Genomic DNA, 22,676 nt, shown 5'->3' on the forward strand with positions numbered 1-22,676 from the left:
GTTAATAGACTTCATAAGCATCACTCTTTCTACGCAAAAATGGAACACAAAAATCAGTGTTTACTCAGGGTTAAAATGCAAACCCCTTACTGTAACAGTCCTCTAGCTGTGAACATGACAATGCCCCCAAAAGGCAGGAAAATCTGCTCAATTCCAGTTCAAAACCTCTTACTTGATTTTAAATATGCTTTTCCTAAAACTAGATTAATCAATTAGGAACAAAGAAAAATACTTTTCTTCAGATTTACATTGAAAGTTCTCAGTTGGTTTCAGAGCAATATCCAAGACAAGAATATTTATAACAGAACCCCCGAGCCTAAGGGAAAAACCAGCCAATGACTGTCAAGAGGGAGGAGGGTCTACATGTCCGAGGAACAGTGGTGGCCGTATGTCCTCCTTTGACTAAGACAGTCTCTGTGTTTCACTGCTGCCCAGCATTGTTACACACAGTGCCCCCACCCCTACAGAAGCATCCCAGTGTGGGTGGTATAGTCTATGGTCACTCCACTTACAGAAAACCTACACTACCAGAGCAGATACAAATGTACTCCCTTTCACCTTGGATTTTTCATGCTGAGAACATGCAATATTAATACAATATATTAATACAGCATTATGAGGCCTTGATAAAGCTGAAACTAGTAAATTACATAATAAATGCTGCTTGTTTCATTTACAAAATGTATATTGAGAGATAGCGGTTAGTTTTTCTGCTATGGCAGGTCTACAGCTTTTCAAAGATGGGTTAGAGGGACCTCAGCCGGGTCAATGACAGATCTGCATTGGAACCCTAGTTCTGCCACACTACCTAAGTGATCTTGATATAGTAGCTCAGATCTCCTGAGACTCAGTGGCCTATTCTGTTAAGGAGATAGGAATAATGCCACCTACCACTCAGGGATTTTTTGGTTGTTTTTGTTTGTTTCACTAGACTAAGACTTTAGAGCCAGAAAGACCTGAGTTTGTTGAATACCCTTTCTATCACTTCTTTGCTGCAAGTCCTTGTACAAGTAAACTTAACCCAGAGACTCGCTTTTCTTATCTATAAAATGGTAATGAGAACAGTTTCTATCTCAGGGGAGATTATTTTGAGGACTGAATAAAATAATGGATATCAGATAATCATGTCATAAGTAATTCTATTTCAAAATATTATATAGAAATATATTTAATAGCCCTATAAATGATTTGTTGCAGAAATTTTTAGTTAATGTTTTTTTTTTCTGGGCACACAGTTTAACACTAACAGGCCTACTTTAAAACCAGTTTTCTTACTGGAAAACAGAACTAAGGGTTCACCTAGTTGTATATACTCAATGAAGCTTTCACATAAACATAACCTATGAATTATACTCCTGAAGTGGCTGAGTTAAAGCCTGAAATGACTTTGTTTTCCATAAAACAAAGTTAAATTGCCAGGATTCATTTCATTATGTAAGCTGTTTTATACTCTATCTGTGCTCTTTCATACTTTATCTGTTTTTCACCTTCATTTTGAATCATGAAAATCTCAGTTTACTGAGCCATTTATTAGTTTGCTTTCAATACGATTTATTCAGATGAGGATAATTAGCATGTATGTTATACAGATATAAGTATTATATTTAAAATAATGTGATTCCTATGATTCCAAAAATGTTTATCAAAATACAAATAAACTAGAATATATACACATTTTATCTTCTCTCTACTTCTCCTACATGTAATTTCCTTAGTAGACAGAGAGAGGTGGGAAATTATAATTTTATATACAGTTACATATTATAAATGTTTTGAAGGTAGAGATAAAGTACTATAACAGGGAAAATAGAAGTAGTAAAGAAAAGGAGACTTATCTAACTTTATAATGTGACCAATTAATTGACTAAAGATGTAGCAAGTTATCTATATACATTATACATTCAGAACAGATTGAATTTTGAAGGACTTTTATTGTATTTTTATATTTTTGTCGTTTGTTTCCTCAATCAGTACAATATAATGCACATTGAAAACATTTTTTAAATAAAAAATGAAGAGAAAGCAGAACTTCTAGAATAAGTAACTAATACCTATAGCACGATCTAACACTTGAAAGTTTGGCATATTTCCTTTCATTCTTTTGCTTTATGCATGAAGGTATTTTTCCTTAACTATATTCATGAAGTAGATGTATATTTTTTCACTTAATATCTTTTTCATATAAACATTTTCCAAATTATTAAATATTTCCTATAGCCATCATTTTAATTCGTGCATAATAGTCCATTGGAACCATGAGTCATGAATAATGAATAATACAATTATCTTTCCATGGCTGGACCTTGTTTTCTAAGTATTTCAATATATTAAATAATAAAGTGCATCTTTCTGCTTAAAGTTATGTGATTCAAATTTGGGAAAGTCAAATTAATATCATTAATTTGTTTACTGGACAGAGTTTCCTTACTAGACTATAAGCTGTTTGAGAATAGTATTGCATGTGTTCATCTGTCTCCAGCTCTGCTTTGCATGTAAAAGGCAGCCGGAAGGTGTTTATTGAGTTCAATTAAATATACTTCCTACTTTGATAATTTTCTACTCTCTTTTGGACAGAACTCAAGCAATTAGTTGGCAACCATCAGTAGATAAAAGTTCCCAAATATCTGCTAAAGTTACAGGCAAAAAATAAGTTATTACAATTTTTGGAATGTAAAGAATTGCATGTTCTTGCTCAGCTTGATTGATATATAATTTTTTTAAAGGTTGCATTTATACCACCTAGGAATCTAATAATAATTTAGTATGAATTAAGAGTAGCCATGCAAATGAGAAGTTTAGATGCAGCACTCTGTCTGGAAAAGGATTACATTAACAAAGGCCAGACTTAAATCTTACTATGGCAAGACGTGTTTCTATAACGTGTTAAAACGTGCACACAGAGTTAAATACAAAATGGCATCAGTGATCATTTAGATAGTTGATAGGTAGATAGACAATAGGTCATTTTCTAGATGCCTGTGTCTTCTCTGAAACAACTTATAAATAAAAAATAGAAGCATAAATCTAGGCATACATACTAGATTCATATTAATATCAATTTTTGTATTTATTTTGGCAGGTACTGGCTAGCTACCTACCAGCCTTACTTTCTCTTCTTCATAGCCACGTAGCTAAAGTACATTTTCCTGCCTGCTTTGCATTTAGTTGGGTTTGCCCACATGACAGAGTTCTGACTAATGAAATGTGAATAGATATTATGAGTTTATTGTTGGGTCTGGTTTATGAAAACCTTATAATTATGATCCTCTTCATCGTTTTTTCATATCAAATGGAAAGGACTTCAAAGACCTAGAAGAGGGAGGAGCCACAAAACAGAGCCCAAGTCCCTCGATGTCTTCATGGAGCAGAACTAATAAACTTCTATTGTTTTAAGTCACTGAGATTTAAGGGTTTATCTGTTATAGAAGCTGGTAGAAATTTATATTTGTTCATTTCCAGAGTGTTCCAGAAGGGATTTAAGACAGCTATCTTGTCTGAACAGCTTTAAGTAAGAGGCTAAAATGTCTAGGTGCATTCAGCACCAACTAATTAAAACCAGGTAATCTCCAGAGAGATTCTCTTTTGTTCATGAATATCCACACTTCAAAGAATCCAGTTTTTCATGGAACAATAGATAAAATTCAAGAATCTGAAAGGGAAACTACTTAACGGAATTCTCTTCCAGTTGATATTTCCCAAGTAAACTTTAATAACCTTATGAAGGAGGGGTAGTTGTTCTCAGTGGGCACACGTTCTATCTAGATGGGCCTGGGTGGGTTTTGAAACCTAAGCAATTATCACAGAAGGCAGCCAACCTTTCTTTGACACAAAGTGAGGCACGTATTTCTTTTTCTTTTTAAAATTTTACTTTAAATTCTGGGATACATGTGCTGAACGTGCAGGTTTGTTACATAGGTATGCATGTGCCGTGGTGGTTTGCTGCACCTATCAACCTATCATCTAGGTTTTAAGCCCCACATGCGTTAGGTATTTGTCCTAATGCTCTCCTTCACCCTTCCCCACAACCCCTGACAGGCCCCAGTGTGTGATGTTCCCCTCCCTGTGTCCATGTGTTCTCAATGTTCAACTGAACAAGCGGTGTTTGGTTTTCTGTTCCTGTGTTAGAGGAGCATGATGGTTTCCAACTTCATCCATGTCCCTGCAAAGAACATGAACTCTTTCTTTTTTATGGCTGCATAGTATTCCATGGTGTGTATTGAGGCATGTATTTCATAGCTTGTCTTAACCCTATCTTTAGAGGAACTTAAATAACTTCTTAGCAGGAATTTTTGCCCTGGGTATGATTACTTCCTTTGTTTTCAGCTGTAATATAAAATACTTAACAGAGTTTAACATCTACCTTAATAGATTAATCCATTGTCTCCAGATTGCATATCCTCTCTGTGGCTATTTACATCAAAAAGGATTTTCAGTACTTCCTTCAGTTGAGAGATTTCATTCACACAATCACCCTGTAGGATAGTTACTATTGTTCTCATTTTAAAGGTAAGAAAACTGAGAATAATAGAAGGTTAAGATTTAAACACAGTTTGACGGTTGCACATATGTGCTTTTAGCCATTACCTTAGACTGCCTTACAGATTAGAGGCATTTTGCATCACATTTGTGAGGCCAACAGGCTTCTTAAGCCAACTACCCTTTAATTAGTAATATTAATTTCAAAGAGACAAACCTCAAAGCTAGACAAAAATCACTTTCATCTTTAAAATATTTAAGTAGAATAGGCATACTATATATGTCCAAGTATTTCTATGATAGGCCAAAAGGAGATTCAGAACTGTAGGAGAAGAGCAAATAATTTGCATTTCAAAGAGATCAAAATAAACATGAGAACAGAGGGCTCTCCAGTTTCAGGAAAGATTAAACAGAAACTATTAATTAATGACTTAGGACAAGCTTTGCTAATTGTTCACTAGTCACTGGAATACAAGATGAATTGATGTTTTCAAATAGATACAGTCCATTGGAGAGCTGATTGAGAATCAGGGGACAAGATACCAAAGCATAGCCCAGAGGAAAGATGAGAAAATTGTGTGGTGGTTTTTTTTTCTATTTTTAAAAGAAAGTGTTACTGGAAAAAAATCTGCTTTTTAAAATATAGTTGCTATCTATTTGCAATGAGAGGTATTTCAGTGATAATGTTTGAGAAAGCATGGGAGAAGTATAAGGTAAAAGTTAAGAGCTCAAAAAAACCTGGATTGAAAAAAAATACTGGGAGTCAAAAAATCCTGGATAGAAATACTTGCTCCTTTACTATAACATTAGGCAAATGACTCATCAAGCAAGAAAAGTTCTTTCCCCTTCTCCTGAAATCAGGAGAAAATTGCTTCAACAGGATTATCTAGAATCCTTAACTACTTTAACTACCTAATCTTTAACTACTTTGCCTGTAGTTAAAGACACATTATGACTTCTGTCTAACTCCTTCCTGGCAAATCTCAAAAACAAATATTAAGCTAGATATCCTCTTTTTGTGGCTTGTGGGAAAGTAAAGAAAGTTGCTGCTGTATTAGGATTGCTCTGCATTTCCAGTTTTTTTTGGGCAAATGAGTTTTTTCCATGTCCTTGAAGGCAACATACACGAGGGAGCTGCTTTATAACAAGGCCACCTGGAAGAGGTTACAAGACCTCCACAAGTAAGATATTCCTAGAGACTGTAGAATGACTACTTAACAAGCCAGAATGGAGATTTACTCATCCAGATGAAAGGGAACTACATGGAGGATAGCTCTTGATTGTGGATCCTGAAGAACCCCCAGAAATCGCTACACAAAAGGAGTGAGCTTTAAAATTCCCCAGTCCCAGAGGACACTAAGTTGTCTATAGCACAGATCCAATTAAATAACAATTTTGTTGATCTTCTTACCTCCCTGAATAAATTATAGAGACAATAGAGGAAAAGAATAAAGATGCTATCTGACTATATCACCTGCTCGATTTACTAGTCGTATGCCCATTTTATATCAATTTCATTGCATTAAATCATATTAACAGCTAATTCAGCTAATTTTTATACAGACAGAATCTCACATTGTCTTTATAGGCTTCAAACCATATAATAATTGCCAGCACATATCAGTCCCTAGCCAAGTAACTATAGACCAAAATACTATCTTCAGTTACCCCCAGAATTGGTCATCTGCATGTAGCTAATTGAAAGGTATCTACAATAGTGGGTAACTGTCTACCTATTTGCCTGAGCCACTGAATAATTTTATCATTACACCTGTAAACTTTTGGAAACAAAATATTTTATAATATTTAACACATATGATGCTCTCTGAGTCTGGCTTTCATTCTGGCTGTTTCCATTTTCCCTTGAATATTCTCCAAGTTGAGCCTCAATATTGAAAGTTTCCATTCCTTCCTTACCAAAAATAAGTAGAGAGAGGTAAAAATGCAAATGCTTTGGAAGATAATTAGAAATTATGTATAAAGATATATTTTATTTCTGTAAAAAAAGAGTTCAATGTTTCCTGCCAGGTCTGGGACTTTAATCTTCATCTCCAGTTGGTTTGGGTCCTTCAAAGAACTTAGGTAACCCTGGTGATTTTCCAGACTTGCTCATACTAAAATTGATTTCTTTTCATTTTAAACTATTTTATACAACTTTCACAACTCTTCAGTATCCGATTTTCGTGGAGACCAGGATTTCTGAAGTTACAGTTTTAGATATCTGGAAATTATAGCCTCAAATGTATTTTGGACACCATTATTCATTAAAACCTTTTGCTTTCTTTTTTTTTTTTTTTTTTTTAAAAGCCTACCTCAACTCACTCTTCACCCATTCCTCTCAATTTGGGAAATAACTTTACTGACCTTTGGAAGGTTTACAGAGATTTCTGTGCTATCCATTTATTGTTGTGTGGCCTTGTTCATTTGCCAGTCAGAGAACTAAATTAATCATAGAATTTCCAGGCTAAGCAATTTATCATTACCTTATCCATCAAAGCAGCTGTTTCCTCCTAAACTTTCTTTTTAAACAACATACAACAACCATGATCTCTTTCCCTTCTTACTTGTGTTTTTAAAAATAATGGCTGCTTAAAATTCATTTCTCTTTCTCCATTTTACCAATCTCTTCACTCTCCTTATCACTGTATCATCTGTTTGAGGATATCTTTCTGAAATGTACTCCTGTCGCAGAGGAAATCTATGCCTTTATTTGGTTTGCTTTCTGTCCTGAAAAATACTTCAACAAACCAAACCATTATCCATAAAAAGTAACAATGACAGCTATTATTTATGTGCTAGGCACCATATATACCACTGTTAATGCTCAGTTATTCTGTGTTATTATCAAAAATTAACAGGAAATAGTGAGAATCATAGACATAGATGAATATGTCCCACAGCTAACAAATGTCAGAATCAGAATTTGGGCCAGGTATGAGTGAGCTCAAATTTTTGCTATTTGTAGTCTTTTATGTTGCTTCTTTAAGTCCACTTCCTGATGCTTTGATTTGTGTTTCTTAAATGAATAGAGTAAGTGGGGAATACTCAGCATACAAAAAATGTAAATATAAAAATATCCAACTTCACATGCTGGGTATTAGAAGGTACTAATCATTGTACTTGAGAATCCCTTTGATCAGAATTAATGGAAAGACCGTAGTCTACTTCCTCTAGATTTTAGCTTCCTGCTTTATTCTTAATGAAACAAAGTTCATCTTGTCAAACCTTGGTCACAGTCAGACATTATGAGCAAGCTTTGATTGTAAGACTTCTGTTGACAGTGAAAGCTAAATGGAGTCAGCAGTTTGCCTTCTGGGCTAAAACTGAGAAATATTTGTGAGGAGAATAATAAAGCACAACATTCCTCCCCAGTTTCTAAGCTACTCAAAAAGCTGACCAGATATGGCCCCAAATTACCCACTTTTGCCTAGCTGAAGGACAGTAGTAGAATGGGCGAACAGTTCCAGATGTAGAGGGACCTCGTCTACAGCAGGCTTGCGGGGTACTTATCCACCCTTCTTTTTGGCAGTCCTTCACTTTGGAGCTGAAATTGATCCACCTTAGTTGAGCTCCTTTCCAGTTAAGTTTTGCCCATGATTTAGTTAGATACTGTCTTCCACGGCAGACATACTTACAGCAAAATTAAGGAATGTAAATAATAAACTTTCTCTTAACCACTATTGAAATAAATCAGAAATAAGGTGCCAATTATTTTATTTAACTGGTGATGGGCAGATTGGGCAAATTCTGCCAAAGAAGACAGTAGTCTCCAGTGGAATTTATAAAATATGACTCACACTTTACCATCAATTCATAAACGAATTGGAAAGTATGAAGTATATCATAAAACTTTTATGTTGGACATAGAGTCATCTGATTATAATTGAAAATCTATTTTCCTGCCCTACCAAAGAAATTCTAAAAGCTATTACAAAAAAATACTCTTTTTAAGGAGTGGAAAAATCATTAATCTGCCCAGGGACCCCACACATTGTGGTCTAGTCTATTGATGGACACCTTTGAGGGAACCAGGAATTCCTCATGCTGCTTTCAATTCTCCATCTCGGTGAAGGACACCAGGTCTCACCCAGTTGTCAAAAGAGTGGAAATAATCTTTGCTTATCCTCTCATACACCTCCACAGCGGATCAGCTGTGAAGCATTTCTGTCATGCCTCAGAATACCTCTTGCATTTGTCCATTTACCTAAGCCTACACCCATAACCCTGAGAGTAACCACTGTTTTTTTCTGACTTGAATTAACACAACAGTCTCCTGAGTTATCAGCTTCAAGTCTTTCTTTTCTGCAAGTCTATTTTTCATGTTGGAATCAGATTAATCTTTCCAAAATGTAAATCTGATCATATCACTCTTTTGCATAAAACACTTTAATGACTTGCCATTGCTCTCAGGATAAAGTGTAAACAGGTTATCACAGTTAACAAGCCCCTTGTAAATCATTCCTCTAATTACCTCTTCAGCCTCTTTTCTCTCCTCAGTTTTTGTTCCAACCATTCTGAACTACTGTGTCCCCAATTGTAGAGTGTTTCTTATTGTCTCCATGTCTTTGCAAACACTATTCCCTATGCCTGTACCTGTCTCCACCAAGGATGAGAGGAGGAGTATAAATGGAAATATGCTGTTGCAGACCTCCTATATTTTACTTTGAAGCAATTCAATATTGAAGTAGACTGTGATGAAGATATACAGACGTTCCATGACTTATGATGGGATCACATCCCAAGTAACCTATTACAAGTTGAAGATATTATTACATTGAAAATGCATTTAATATACCTAACCTACCAAACACCATAGCTTAGTCTAGCCTACCTTAAATGTGCTCAGAACACTTACATTAGCCTAAAGGTGGACAATAACATCCAACAGAAAGCCTATTTTGTAATAAAGTATTGAATATCTCATGTAATTTATTGAACACTGCACTGAAATGGGAAAACAGAATGGTTGTATGGGCACTCAAAATACAGTTTCTACTGAATGCATATTGCTTTCACACCATTGTAAAGTTGAAAAATTATAAATCGACCATTATAAATTGGAGACCATCTGTATACTTTAATCCCTAGAGGAATAAATGAAAATAATATAAATTAAAAAGTCAAAAGAGGAATTGAAATACAAAGCTAAAAAAAAATCAGAGGGAATAAGGCAAGAAATGAAAAAGACAGGAACAAAAAATGCAAGGGACAAATAGACACCAAATAGCAAAATGGCATCCCTAAGTGCAACCATATCAATAACTATATTAATTTAAATGGACTAAGCGATATAACAAAAGGCAGAGATTGAGACTAGATTCAAAAGCAACAAATAACTACATGCTGTCAAAAAGAGAAGCTTTTTAAATACAAAATCACATGTATGTACAAAGTAAAAAAAAAAAAAAAAAAAATACACCACAAAAACATTAAGAAAGCTAGAGTGTTACAGATGACTGAATCATACCTTAAGGAAAACAGCAGAAAGCTATACTGTGAAACAGGCAAAGGGTACTTGCTGTGGGGAAATTATTGCTGCAAGATAGGGAATCCTCAATGGCAAAGCAAATATTGTCTTTTAGATACTTCTCAGGTCATGTTTTATTGAATATTATCATTTCGCCTCTGCTGCCAGGAAATATTTGGCTTCAAGTGTGTTTCCAGTGGACTGTGAATACTGAAACATAATTATTTGAAAATAATTTCAGCTCTAGGATTCTGTTTCTCAATATATTAGACTAGAAGAGCAACCAGATTTTAACAGCTTGTTTTTTTTAAATCTTAATTTCAAAATGGAAGGAAGCTGGTTGTTCCCGTTGTTCTCTTGAATATTCTCCTTTTATTCATATATTTTAATATCTTATTTTCTGAAAATTAAAGAATGAACCAAAATGAAATAAACCCCAATATATTACCCCAACAAAGATGACTTAAAAACAAGGAGCATTACTAGAGACAAATATGGATTCTTCCTAATGATAAGTGATTGATACATCAGAAATTGAACTTGTGTTTAGTATCAGAGCTTTAACATGCATGAAACCCAAACCTATAGAACTTAGGAAGATGTAGACAAGTTCACATTCATAGTTAGAGATTTTAATACCCATTTCATTTCGTAGAGATTTTAATACACATTTCTCAGTAATTGACAGCATAACTTAGAAAAAATTAATAAGGATTTAGAAGAGCTGAACAACATAGTCAACCACATTAGCCTTAATGACTTTTAAAGACTGCTTCACCCAAAAAGTACAAATTCATATCCATTTCAAGTGCACATGGCCTGGCAGCAAGATGGGATCATATGCTGGTCTAATAAAGCAATCTTAGTAGATTTCAAAAGATGGAAATTTTTCATAGTGTATTCTCTGACCTCACAGAATTAAATTAGAAATAATAATATATTTAGAAGAAGACCTAAATATTTAAGAATAAACCAACTAAATCCTAAAGAAGGGAATTTTGGAGGGTATCTAGAAGATGATTTAGATGGGACAAAGAAGGAAGCAGCACAAAGTAAATTAGAAAACGTTTCTGACTGAATGATATTTTATAAAAAATCAGAATTTGTGAAATGTAGCTAAAGCAATGTAGAAAGGGATATTTATAGTTTTTATACCTTACATCAGTGAAAAAGCAAGGTCCAAAATTAATCTTAGGAAGCTAAAATGAATTAAAAGACTGGACTAAAGACAAAATAAATAGTCAGAAATAACAAGGATAAGAACAGAAATTAATGAAATAAAAATGACACACAATAGAGAATCAATACAAGCAAAATTTGGTCCTTTTGAAGTGTAATAAAACTGAAAAAATTCTAGATTTATCAAGAGAAAAGAAAGGCACAACTCACTGATGCCAGGAATGAAACAGATAACATGGATTTTCAGACATTAGAATAATAAGGGAAGTTTATGACAACTTCAGACAATAAATTTAACAGCTTAGATGAAATAACAAAATTTCTTGAAGGAAACAAATTACCAAAACTGACACAAAAGGAAAGAGAACATACAAAGAGTCCATTATCTGCCAAGGAAATCAATTTGTATTTTACAACATTCAAACACAGAAATTCTAGGGTCTATTTGGATTCACTGGTAAGGTCTGCCAAATATTTGTGAAAGAAATAATAAAAATTCTATACAAACTCTTCAGGAAAAAGAGAACAAAAATAAAGGAATACTTTCTAACTGGCTTTGTGAGAACTGTATTGCAGTAGTCCCCCTTATCCACAAGGTATACGTTCCAAGTTCCCTGGTGGATGCCTGAAACTGCAGATAGTACCAAACCTTACAAATACTATGTTTTTCCCTATGTATACACACTTATGATGAAGTTTAATTTGTAAATTAGGCACAACACAAGATTTTAAAAATTGCTAATAAAATAGGACAATTATAAAAATATACTATAATAAAATTTATATGAATGTAGTCTCTCAGTCTCCCTTAAAATAACTATTGTACTCACCTGATTTTGGACCACAGTTGACCACTATAATGAACCACAGAAAGCAAAATCACGAATAAGGAGGGACTACTGTACTCTGAAACTAAAAGTATACAGATACGTCACAAAGAAGCTAAAAACTAGATAAAAATTCTCATGAAATAGAAAAACTACTGACCAAATATTAACAGAACAATCCTAAAAAATACATTACAAATACAATATTCAATAAAGGACAAAGTAAGGTTTATCCCAGAAGTGTGAGGTTGGTTTAATCTTCAAAAATTAATCAGCATTACTTGCCATATTAAAAGAATAATGGAGAAAAACAATAAGATCATCTCCATAGATACAGAAGAGCATTTTTTCATTCAGTACTCACTTGCATTTTTAAAACATCTTAAGAAAAAACACTTCCTTATCTTAACGAAGGTCATCTATGAAAAACCCACAGCTAACATCAAACTTAATGGTGAAAAACCAAATAATTTTCCTCTAAGATTAGGAAAGGAGGGAAGATAGCTCTCAGCACTATTTGACATTGGACGAGAGGTACTAACAAATGTGAAAGACACAAAAAAATGAAGGTATACAAATTAGAAAGGAAAGAATGAAACTGTCTATTTCTAGGTGATAAAATATTTGCTGAAGGAAATTAAAGTATACCTAAAGATATGAAGTTAGTACAACATTCATGGATTGGAAAATTGTTCAATATTGTTATAATATCTATTCTCCATAGATTTATTAATTGAATCAACACAATTTTTGTCAATATCACAGAAAATTTCTTTAGAAATTGTCAAGTTGATGCCAAAATTTATATGGAAATTCAAATGATCTAGAAAAGCCAAAGGATTTTTTGAAAAGAAGACAAAAATTTCATGAATAACACCATCTGATTTCAAGAATTAAACTGATGATAAAAAGCTACAGTGGCCGGGCGCCATGGGTCACCCCCATAATCCCAGCACTTTGGGAGGCCGAGGTGGGCAGATCACAAGGTCAGGAGATCAAGACCCTCCTGGCCAATAAGGTGAAACCCTGTCTCCACTAAAAGTACAAAAATTAGCCGGGCATGGTGGTGCGTGCCTGTAATCCCAGCTACTCGAGGGGCTGAGGCAGGAGAATAGCTTGAACCAGGGAGTGGGAGGTTGCAGTGAGCCGAGATTGCACCACTTCACACCAGCCAGGCAGGTGACAAGGCAAGACTCTCTCGCAACAAACAAACAAAAAATAAAAGCTACAGTAACCAAGACAGCTGTGCTGGTGTAATCCAGTACAGCTGTATGTACTGTATCTATTCTGGTGGAGCAGAATCAAAAACAGAAATGGAGATAAATGTACCTATATGGTCAATTGATTTTTTTGATAAATGTCCCCAGGTAATTTTATAGGGAAAAGAAAGTATTTTTTATTTATTTTTATTTACTTATTTATATTTTTGTAGAGACAGGGTCTCACTGTCACCCAGACTGGAGTGCAGTGGCAATCACAGCTTACTGCAGCTTCAAACTCCTTGGCTCAAGCAGTTCTCCCACCTCAGCTTCCTGAGTAGCTAGGAATACAGATGTGTGCTACCATGCCTGGCTATTTTATTTTTTTATTTTTGTAGATACGGGATCTTGCTCTGTTGCCCAGGCTGATCTCAAACTCATGGCCTCAAGCAATCCTCCCACCTCAACCTTCAAAAATGCTGGGATTACAGGTGTGAGCCACCATATCTGGCCAGAAAGGAAAATCTTTTTAAGAAATAACACTACAAAAAAATCTAGAAAGCTGTAGGAGGAAAAAAATATATTTTTCCCTACTTCATACCATATAAAAAATTAATTCAAAATGGATCACAGACTTGATTGTAAATAATAAAACTATAAAAATTTCTAGAAGAACACATAGGAGAAAATCTTCAAGACATTGGCATAGGCAAGGAGCTCTTAAAACACAAAAATGATAAATCATAAATGAAAAAAATGTTAAAATGGATTTAAATTTTAAAACTTCTGCTCTTTAAGAAATACGAAGAAAACAAAAAGGTAAACCATAGATGAGCAAAAAGTATCGCAATACACATATCTAATAAAGAACTTGTATTTAGAATATATACATAACATTTATATCTCAATAATTTAAAAACACAATTAAAAGTAAGCAAAATGTTTGAACATAAAATATACCAAAGAATCCACCTAAATGGGCAATAAGCAGACAAAAAGATGCTCAGCATCACTAGTTACGAGGAAAATACAATGAGATAATACAGTCCCACATGAATGGATAACATGTAAACGACAGCTGGCTGGGCGTGATGCCTCATGCTTGTAATCCCAACAATTTGGAAGCCGAGGCGGGCAGATCACCTGAGGTTGGGAGTTCGAGACCAGCCTGGCCAACATGGAGAAACCCTGTCTCTACTAAAAGTACAAAATTAGCCAGGCATGGTGGCACACGCCTGTGATCCCAGCTACTCAGGAGGCTGAGGCAGGATAATTGCTTGAACCCAAGAGGCAGAGATTGCGGTGAGCCAAGATCGTGCCATTGCCCTCCAGCCTGGGCAACAAGAGCGAAACTCCATCTCAAAAAAAAAAAAAAAAACTCAGTATCCATGTCGGAGGGGATATGAAACACATGAAACTCCCTTGCATTACTAGTGGAAATGTTGAATGGTATAATCTCTTTGGAAAATGATGTGCCTGTTTCTTGTAAATACTCTACATATTCCTACCCTATGACCTATAAGGCTAATTTCTAGGTATATATTTAAGAAAAATAAAAAGTATGCACAAAGATGTCTATATTAATATTCATAGCGGCTCTTGGACACAGTCCAAACTTCCAAAATTAGTTCAGTTAATAAGCAATTTGTGACAAAACCTAATACCACCAGACATAAAGAACAAACTACTGTTACATGCAACAACATGGTTGAATCTCAAAAACATTATGCTGAGTGAAAGATGCTGGATATAAGAGTATATATTATATGATTTCTTTGATATAAAATTCTATAAAATGAATACTAATCTATAGTGACAATACAGATCAGTGCTTACTTTAAGCCAGTAACAGAGGTGGGAATAGACTGAAAAGAGGTAAAGAGGATGATGGTAATGTTCTGTATCAGATTATGATGGTGCTTACAAAGGTGTAAACATTTTTCTAAATTCATTGGGCTGTATGCTTGAAATCAAACCATTGACATGTTTTAAGTTTTCTTCTTAATTTAGGTGGTAAATATGATCACAATATTTCTTTAATACCTAAAAGTCCACCTTCTTTGAGGTAGAGAAATTGATGAGGGAGGAATAATGTCAAGGTAACTAAATAAATTATAATTTTCTATGAATTATTCTGTGCATTAGACATTTAAATAAATGACTTAGTTGAACCTTTTTTTAAAAGCTGTGCAATTTTGTCTTTTATTATAAAACATATCCATGTGAAGAAGGATATGTTTGACTTGTTGAATGTCAAAATGATTTCAAGGACATCAGTAGACATTTTCTCAAAAGAAGACATACAAGTAGTTAACAGGAATATGAAAACAAAATGCATGCTCAACATCAGTAATCATCAGGGAAATGCAAATCAAAACCACAGAGAGATCATCTTACCCGAGTTAGAATGGCTATTACTAAAATGACAAAAAATAATTTATGTTGGTGAGGATGTGCAGAAAAGGGAACTCTTAAACATTGTTGGTGGAAATGTAAACTAGTACAGCCACTATGGCAAACGGTATGAAAATTTCTCGGAAAAACTAAAAATAGAACGCCCATATGATCCAGCAATCCCTCTGCTGGAACTGTAAGTCCATTAAACCTCTATTTCCTTCCCAGTGTTGGGTATGTCTTTATCATCAGCATGAAAATGGACTAATGCACAGTATATCAAAGGTATATCTGCACCCCCATGTTTATTGCAGCACTATTCACAGTAGCAAAGATACAGAATCAGTCTAAGTGTCCATCAACAGATGAATGGATAAAGAAAATGTAGTACTTATATACAATAAAATACTATTCGACCAAAGAGAAAGTATAAAGTGTTGTTTGCAGCAACATAGATAGAACTGAAGGCCATTAAGTGAATTAAGCCGAGCACAGAAAGGCAGTATCACATGTTCTCACTCAAATGTAGGAGCTAAAAACATTGATAGCATGGAGGTTGAAAGTAGAATGATAGATACCAGACACTGGAAACTGTGGCCAGGAGCAAGGGAGGAGAGGAAGAGAGGTTTGTTAATGGGTACCAATGTACAGTTAGAAGGAATAAGTTCTAATGTTCCACAGTAGAGTGACTGTAGTTAATAATATATTGTGTATTTCAAAACAGCTAGAAGACTTGAAATGTTCCCAACACATAAAAATGATAAATACTCAAGGTGATGGATACTCTATATACTCTAACTTGATCATTACACATTCTATGCGTGTAACAAATTCTGTGCATGTAACAAAATATCACATTGTCACAAATATGTACAAATACGTATCAATGAAAACATTTTCAAAAATTAAAATAACTTTTTCTAATTATAAAAGTAATACAGGTATATTTTTGAAAAAATTCAGAATTAATAATGTTATAAAAAGAAAGTAAAAATCACCATTAATCCCACCAGCTCAAAAAGTTACTATTGTCAACATCTTTATTACATCCTTCCAGTTTTTTCCTTTCATACGTGTATATATATACATATATATAAATATGTTCATACATACAAATGTGGGTATAGTATATATCATTTCATTTTCCATGTTAGTAAGTATACAGTTGCATTAGTTTGTTCTCATGCTGCTGTGAAGAAATACCCAAGACTGGGTAATTTATAAAGAAAAGAGGTTTAATTGACTCACAGATCAGCATGGCTGGGGAGGCCTCAGGAAACTTATGACTGAAGGGGAAGCAAACATATCCTCCTTCACATGGCAGCAGGAAGGGAAAGAATGAACAAAGAGGGAAAAGCCCCTTATAAAAACCATCAGATCTTGTGAGAACTCACTCATTATCACAGGAACAGCAGCATGGGGGTGCTCACCCCACAATTCAGTTACCTCCCACAACATGTGGGGATTATGGGAATTATAATTCCAGCTGAGATTTGGGTGGGGACACAGCCAAACCATATCAGCAGTCAAGGGTTACGGTGTATTGGCTAGATGGTATTTTACTGTATGGCTGTTTTATACCTTACATGACTAAATTCCTACTGTTACATATTTCCATTTTGCTCTATTGTAGACAAACCTGTAACAAACATATGTATATTAGTTCAATTATTTTCTAATGATACATTTCTAGAAATAGGAATAAAATCGGTCAAAGAAATGAACATACTGAACTTAGATATATTTAAATCTAGTATATCAATTAATGTCCAGTTTATATTCTTTATATCAGTATGTGAATGTTCATTTTCTACCCTTGTTAATTCTGGCTAAAAAGGATTATCAAACTCTATCAATATGACAGGCAAAAATTATATACCCCTATTTTTAAATTTGCATTTCTTTGTTTACTAGTAGTTAATCACCTTTTCATATACTTACTGGGTATTTCTAATTTTATTATACTCATTTCCTAATTTTCTATTGGCATTCACCTTTTTATCTATTACATATGTTTTAAATATATTCTCCAGTTTAGCAATCACATGTGTGTGTTATATGCTTGTTTGTTATACCAAGTTTTAAAAATGTATACAATAGAATCATTATCTTTCTTCCTGGTTTCTAGCTTTATTCACAGAAAATGCTACTTAACTCTAATATTATAAAATTATTGAATTTTCTTCTAGTACCTGTTTTCTTCTTACATTTGAATCCTTAATTCATCTGGAATTTACTTTATTGGAAGAAGTAAAGTTAGTATGCAAATTTTCCCACAAAGTATCAAGTCAATCATGTGTATTTTTCTCACTGATTTAAAATGCCACCTTTAACATAAACTGACTTTTCAATAATTGCTTACTTTTTGTTTTCTTGACTTTATTTTTGTGTCAATAGCATGCTGATTTATTATTAGTTTTGTATCTCATGTTTGAATGCATTGTATGGCAGGTATTTTCATAAATTTTGTACTGTTTCTGATTATTTTCATATATATTTTCTTCCAAATGAACTTTAGAATGAATTTTTCAAGCTTAAAACATTATTCTTCGTAATGTGTGTTCTATGGAAAAAGAAATTAATGTTTTATAATATTTAATCTTTCTAAATACATAGTACATCCCTCTTTTAGTAAGTTATTTTGATTCTTGATGGGGTTTAATAGTTGTCATTAGTTCTATGTATTCCTTGTTAAGTTTATACTAAGGAATTTGATGTTTTTCAGAGATGCCATGACTGAAATAATTTTTACAATAGTATTTTCTAAATGGTTTATTTGTGTAGACAAGAAAATAATTTTTAAAAAATATTTATTGTGTAGTATGCTAATTCACTTATTCTACTGTTCTAATCATTTTTAGTTGATTTCCATTGGTTTTCATGACAGACATTAATTTGATCTGTGAATAATGATAGTTTTGCCACATATTTTCCAAAAATTATAACTCTTATCTTCCTATCTAACTGATAGGCTAGCACTTTCTGAGTTTTTGCCTTGTTTCTACATTTGTAGGAAAATTTTCTAGTGATTTAGTGATTCACCATTAAGTTTGATCCTACTTGTTATTTTTATTCATAAATTTGTTTACATATAAGACATACTGTGGTTGTAGACATAGATATATATGTAAACACTGTAATTGGATAATTATTTTCTTAGTAATTTTTCCTTTATAGTTCAGGAATGAATGTTGAAGTTTATAAAACACTTCTTTATCTAAAAGTATTGTTTCAAACTACTTAACCTTAATTAAAATATGGTGTTCATGGATAAAGCGTACCCCTGAGAACCCCAAGTTGAAAAGTAGAGCTCAGTAATACACCTTTTATTATTCAGCTGAATTCAGTGTCTACTAAACTATCCACATTTAAAACATACTCATTTCCGATCTCTTTTGCTACCTATTTAATTTCACTTTAACAGGTGCACTGAGTTTGTTTGAATGTGAAAGAGGGATAGTTCATTTATCATTACAAGATATTTTTCTGAAAGTTATTTCTCTTCCCATTCCTCAATATTTATCTCAAAATCATTTAAAATGGCATTTTTTATTATAGGCATCCTGTACCTTGATTCTGCCTCATTCCTATGAGAAACACAAAAACAATACAGGCATACTTGGAGGACCTTCTGTTTGCCTCAAATAAGAAAATCCCTTCATAAATTAAAGTTTGCTAAATTATGAAAGATACATTAACATTCAAAGGTTAAAAGTAGAAAATGTATACATGAAGAAAAACATTCCAACACCTTGCATTGAACATAACTTTGTTTTGTATGTTGCACCTAAAGGCCTGATATTGAATGAAACTTCTGTTAGCTTTGTTTTGAATAGAGGATGATATCCTAAACATTAGTGATGCAGACACTGATTCAAACTGAACTGCTTTCTTCTTAGCTGTTGACCTCTGTTTCTTTCATTTGAATTTAAAATAGAGCCTTTGAGTGTGAAATTTATACTGTGTTGTCTCAGTCTGTGTCACACATTGTCTTTATCTCATTATACTTGTCAAACATTGAAATTGTCATGGCAACTCTGGGAAGCTATTACTGTTATTATCCCCATTTCACAGCCAGGAAATCTAAAATACAGAGAGATGAAATAACTTGACCAAGAACATATGTTGCTAAGAGGGTCAACCCTCAGGTTTATACCCAGGTCTGATGGATTCCAAATCCAGTATCCTTTCCATTACATTTGCTGCTCTATTTGTGTCCCTTCACCTATTTAGATCCTAACTCACCTTCTCTTCCTCCCTTCTTTTGCCCCTTGCATGCAGGCCCGTGACCAAGGTGTAGACTAAGAAGTGGAGTCATGCTTCACACGGCTATATCATGCTGGCAGCCATTCCTGGGTCTGGCTGTGATGTTAGTCTTCATGGGATCCACCATTGGCTGCCCTGCTCGCTGTGAGTGCTCTGCCCAGAACAAATCTGTTAGCTGTCACAGAAGGCGATTGATCGCCATCCCAGAAGGCATTCCCATCGAAACCAAAATCTTGGACCTCAGTAAAAACAGGCTAAAAAGTGTCAACCCTGAAGAATTCATATCATATCCTCTGCTGGAAGAGATAGACTTGAGTGACAACATCATTGCCAATGTGGAACCAGGAGCATTCAACAATCTCTTTAACCTGCGTTCCCTCCGCCTAAAAGGCAATCGTCTAAAGTTGGTCCCTTTGGGGGTATTCACAGGGCTGTCCAATCTCACTAAGCTTGACATTAGTGAGAATAAGATTGTCATTTTACTAGACTACATGTTCCAGGATCTGCATAACCTGAAGTCTCTAGAAGTGGGGGACAATGATTTGGTTTATATATCACATAGGGCATTCAGTGGGCTACTTAGCCTGGAGCAGCTCACCCTGGAGAAATGCAACTTAACAGCAGTACCAACAGAAGCCCTCTCCCACCTCCGCAGCCTCATCAGCTTGCATCTGAAGCATCTCAATATCAACAATATGCCTGTGTATGCCTTTAAAAGATTGTTCCACCTGAAACACCTGGAGATTGACTATTGGCCTTTACTGGATATGATGCCTGCCAATAGCCTCTACGGTCTCAACCTCACGTCCCTTTCAATCACCAACACCAATCTGTCTACTGTACCCTTCCTTGCCTTTAAACACCTGGTATACCTGACTCACCTTAACCTCTCCTACAATCCCATCAGCACTATTGAAGCAGGCATGTTCTCTGACCTGATCCGCCTTCAGGAGCTTCATATAGTGGGGGCCCAGCTTCGCACCATTGAGCCTCACTCCTTCCAAGGGCTCCGCTTCCTACGCGTCCTTAATGTGTCTCAGAACCTGCTGGAAACTTTGGAAGAGAATGTCTTCTCCTCCCCTAGGGCTCTGGAAGTCCTGAGCATTAACAACAACCCTCTGGCCTGTGACTGCCGCCTTCTCTGGATCTTGCAGCGACAACCCACCCTGCAGTTTGGTGGCCAGCAACCTATGTGTGCTGGCCCAGACACCATCCGTGAGAGGTCATTCAAGGATTTCCATAGCACTGCCCTTTCTTTTTACTTTACCTGCAAAAAACCCAAAATCCGTGAAAAGAAGTTGCAGCATCTGCTAGTAGATGAAGGGCAGACGGTCCAGCTAGAATGCAGTGCCGATGGAGACCCGCAGCCTGTGATTTCCTGGGTGACACCCCGAAGGCGTTTCATCACCACCAAGTCCAATGGAAGAGCCACCGTGTTGGGTGATGGCACCTTGGAAATCCGCTTTGCCCAGGATCAAGACAGTGGGATGTATGTTTGTATTGCTAGCAACGCTGCTGGGAATGACACCTTCACAGCCTCCTTAACTGTGAAAGGATTCGCTTCAGATCGCTTTCTTTATGCGAACAGGACCCCTATGTACATGACCGACTCCAATGACACCATTTCCAATGGCACCAATGCCAATACTTTTTCCCTGGACCTTAAAACAATACTGGTGTCTACAGCTATGGGCTGCTTCACATTCCTGGGAGTGGTTTTATTTTGTTTTCTTCTCCTGTTTGTGTGGAGCCGAGGGAAAGGCAAGCACAAAAACAGCATTGACCTTGAGTATGTGCCCAGGAAAAACAACGGTGCTGCTGTGGAAGGGGAGGTAGCTGGACCCAGGAGGTTCAACATGAAAATGATTTGAAGGCCCGCCCCTCACACTACTGTCTCTATCAATGTTGGTCATCAGTAAGACAGTATGGCACAGTAAATTACTAGATTAAGAGGCAGCCGTGTGCAGCTGCCCCTGTATCAAAAGCAGGGTCTATGGAAGCAGGAGGACTTCCAATGGAGACTCTCCATCGAAAGGCAGGCAGGCATGTGTCAGAGCCCTTCACACAGTGGGATACTAAGTGTTTGCATTGCAAATATTGGCATTCTGGGGATCTCAGTAATGAACCTGAATCTTTGGCTCACACTCATGGACAATTATTCAGCATTTTCTACCACTGCAAAAACAAAAGAAAAAAAAAAGAACAACCTACAGTGTAGGATTTACATATTTAAAAGACACATTTGTCTAAAACATACTCTACAGAAAAATTTGTATCTATGATTATCATTTGTTAAAGCCTTGCATCATACCATATTGTTGGTTCAGTACCACAAAGAGATCAATATATTCTTTTCTTCCTTTTTTGAAACATATATGCTGTACATGTTTTTAAAGCAATATGAATGAGAGGTTGTGCTTTTAGTTACCACTATAGATCCAAGTGTGATTTCACCTTCCGTTACCTACAGATGACCCTGAGACTAGATCCCTGGAGTTATAGGCGGAGATATTTTGAGAGATGTGTTTGTTTGATGTAGGATGCCAAGAAACAGGACCCACGGCAAAACTGCTCAACTCTGTTAACTTCTGTTACTATAAATAAAGGCATGTGCCTAGTTTTGATACAGAATGGAATATTTTTTATACTTGTGATAATATCACACTGGACCAGTTTACTGTAACAAAGCCCTTGGTTTCTCCAGAAGGTGGTGCACCACTAGATGTACCTGTAAAATGCAAGGTAGGTGTTAATAATGAAAATGATTCATTTAATCACTCCTTGATTTTACTTTCCACAGTCACTACTAGCGGGTTAATAGAAAATGGAAGAAGAGGTAATGGTTACAAATAACCATAGGATAACATT

The 22,676-nt window shown here is 35.2% G+C and overlaps 1 protein-coding gene across 1 annotated transcript in view; it reads left to right on the plus strand.

The window, feature by feature from the left end:
- LINGO2 (leucine rich repeat and Ig domain containing 2) overlaps window positions 1-22,434 on the plus strand; it is a 329,220-nt gene extending 306,786 nt beyond the window's left edge. The window contains exon 2 of the mRNA XM_074017355.1: window positions 19,824-22,434. Within this exon, the coding sequence (XP_073873456.1) occupies window positions 19,859-21,679 (1,821 nt within the window). The 5' untranslated portion in view covers window positions 19,824-19,858 and the 3' untranslated portion in view covers window positions 21,680-22,434. The remainder of the gene's footprint in view (window positions 1-19,823) is intronic.
- The last annotated feature ends 242 nt before the right edge of the window (window positions 22,435-22,676 follow it).

The sequence above is a fragment of the Macaca fascicularis genome, chromosome 15, assembly GCF_037993035.2.
Source record: "Macaca fascicularis isolate 582-1 chromosome 15, T2T-MFA8v1.1".
Taxonomy (NCBI): Eukaryota; Metazoa; Chordata; class Mammalia; order Primates; family Cercopithecidae; genus Macaca; species Macaca fascicularis.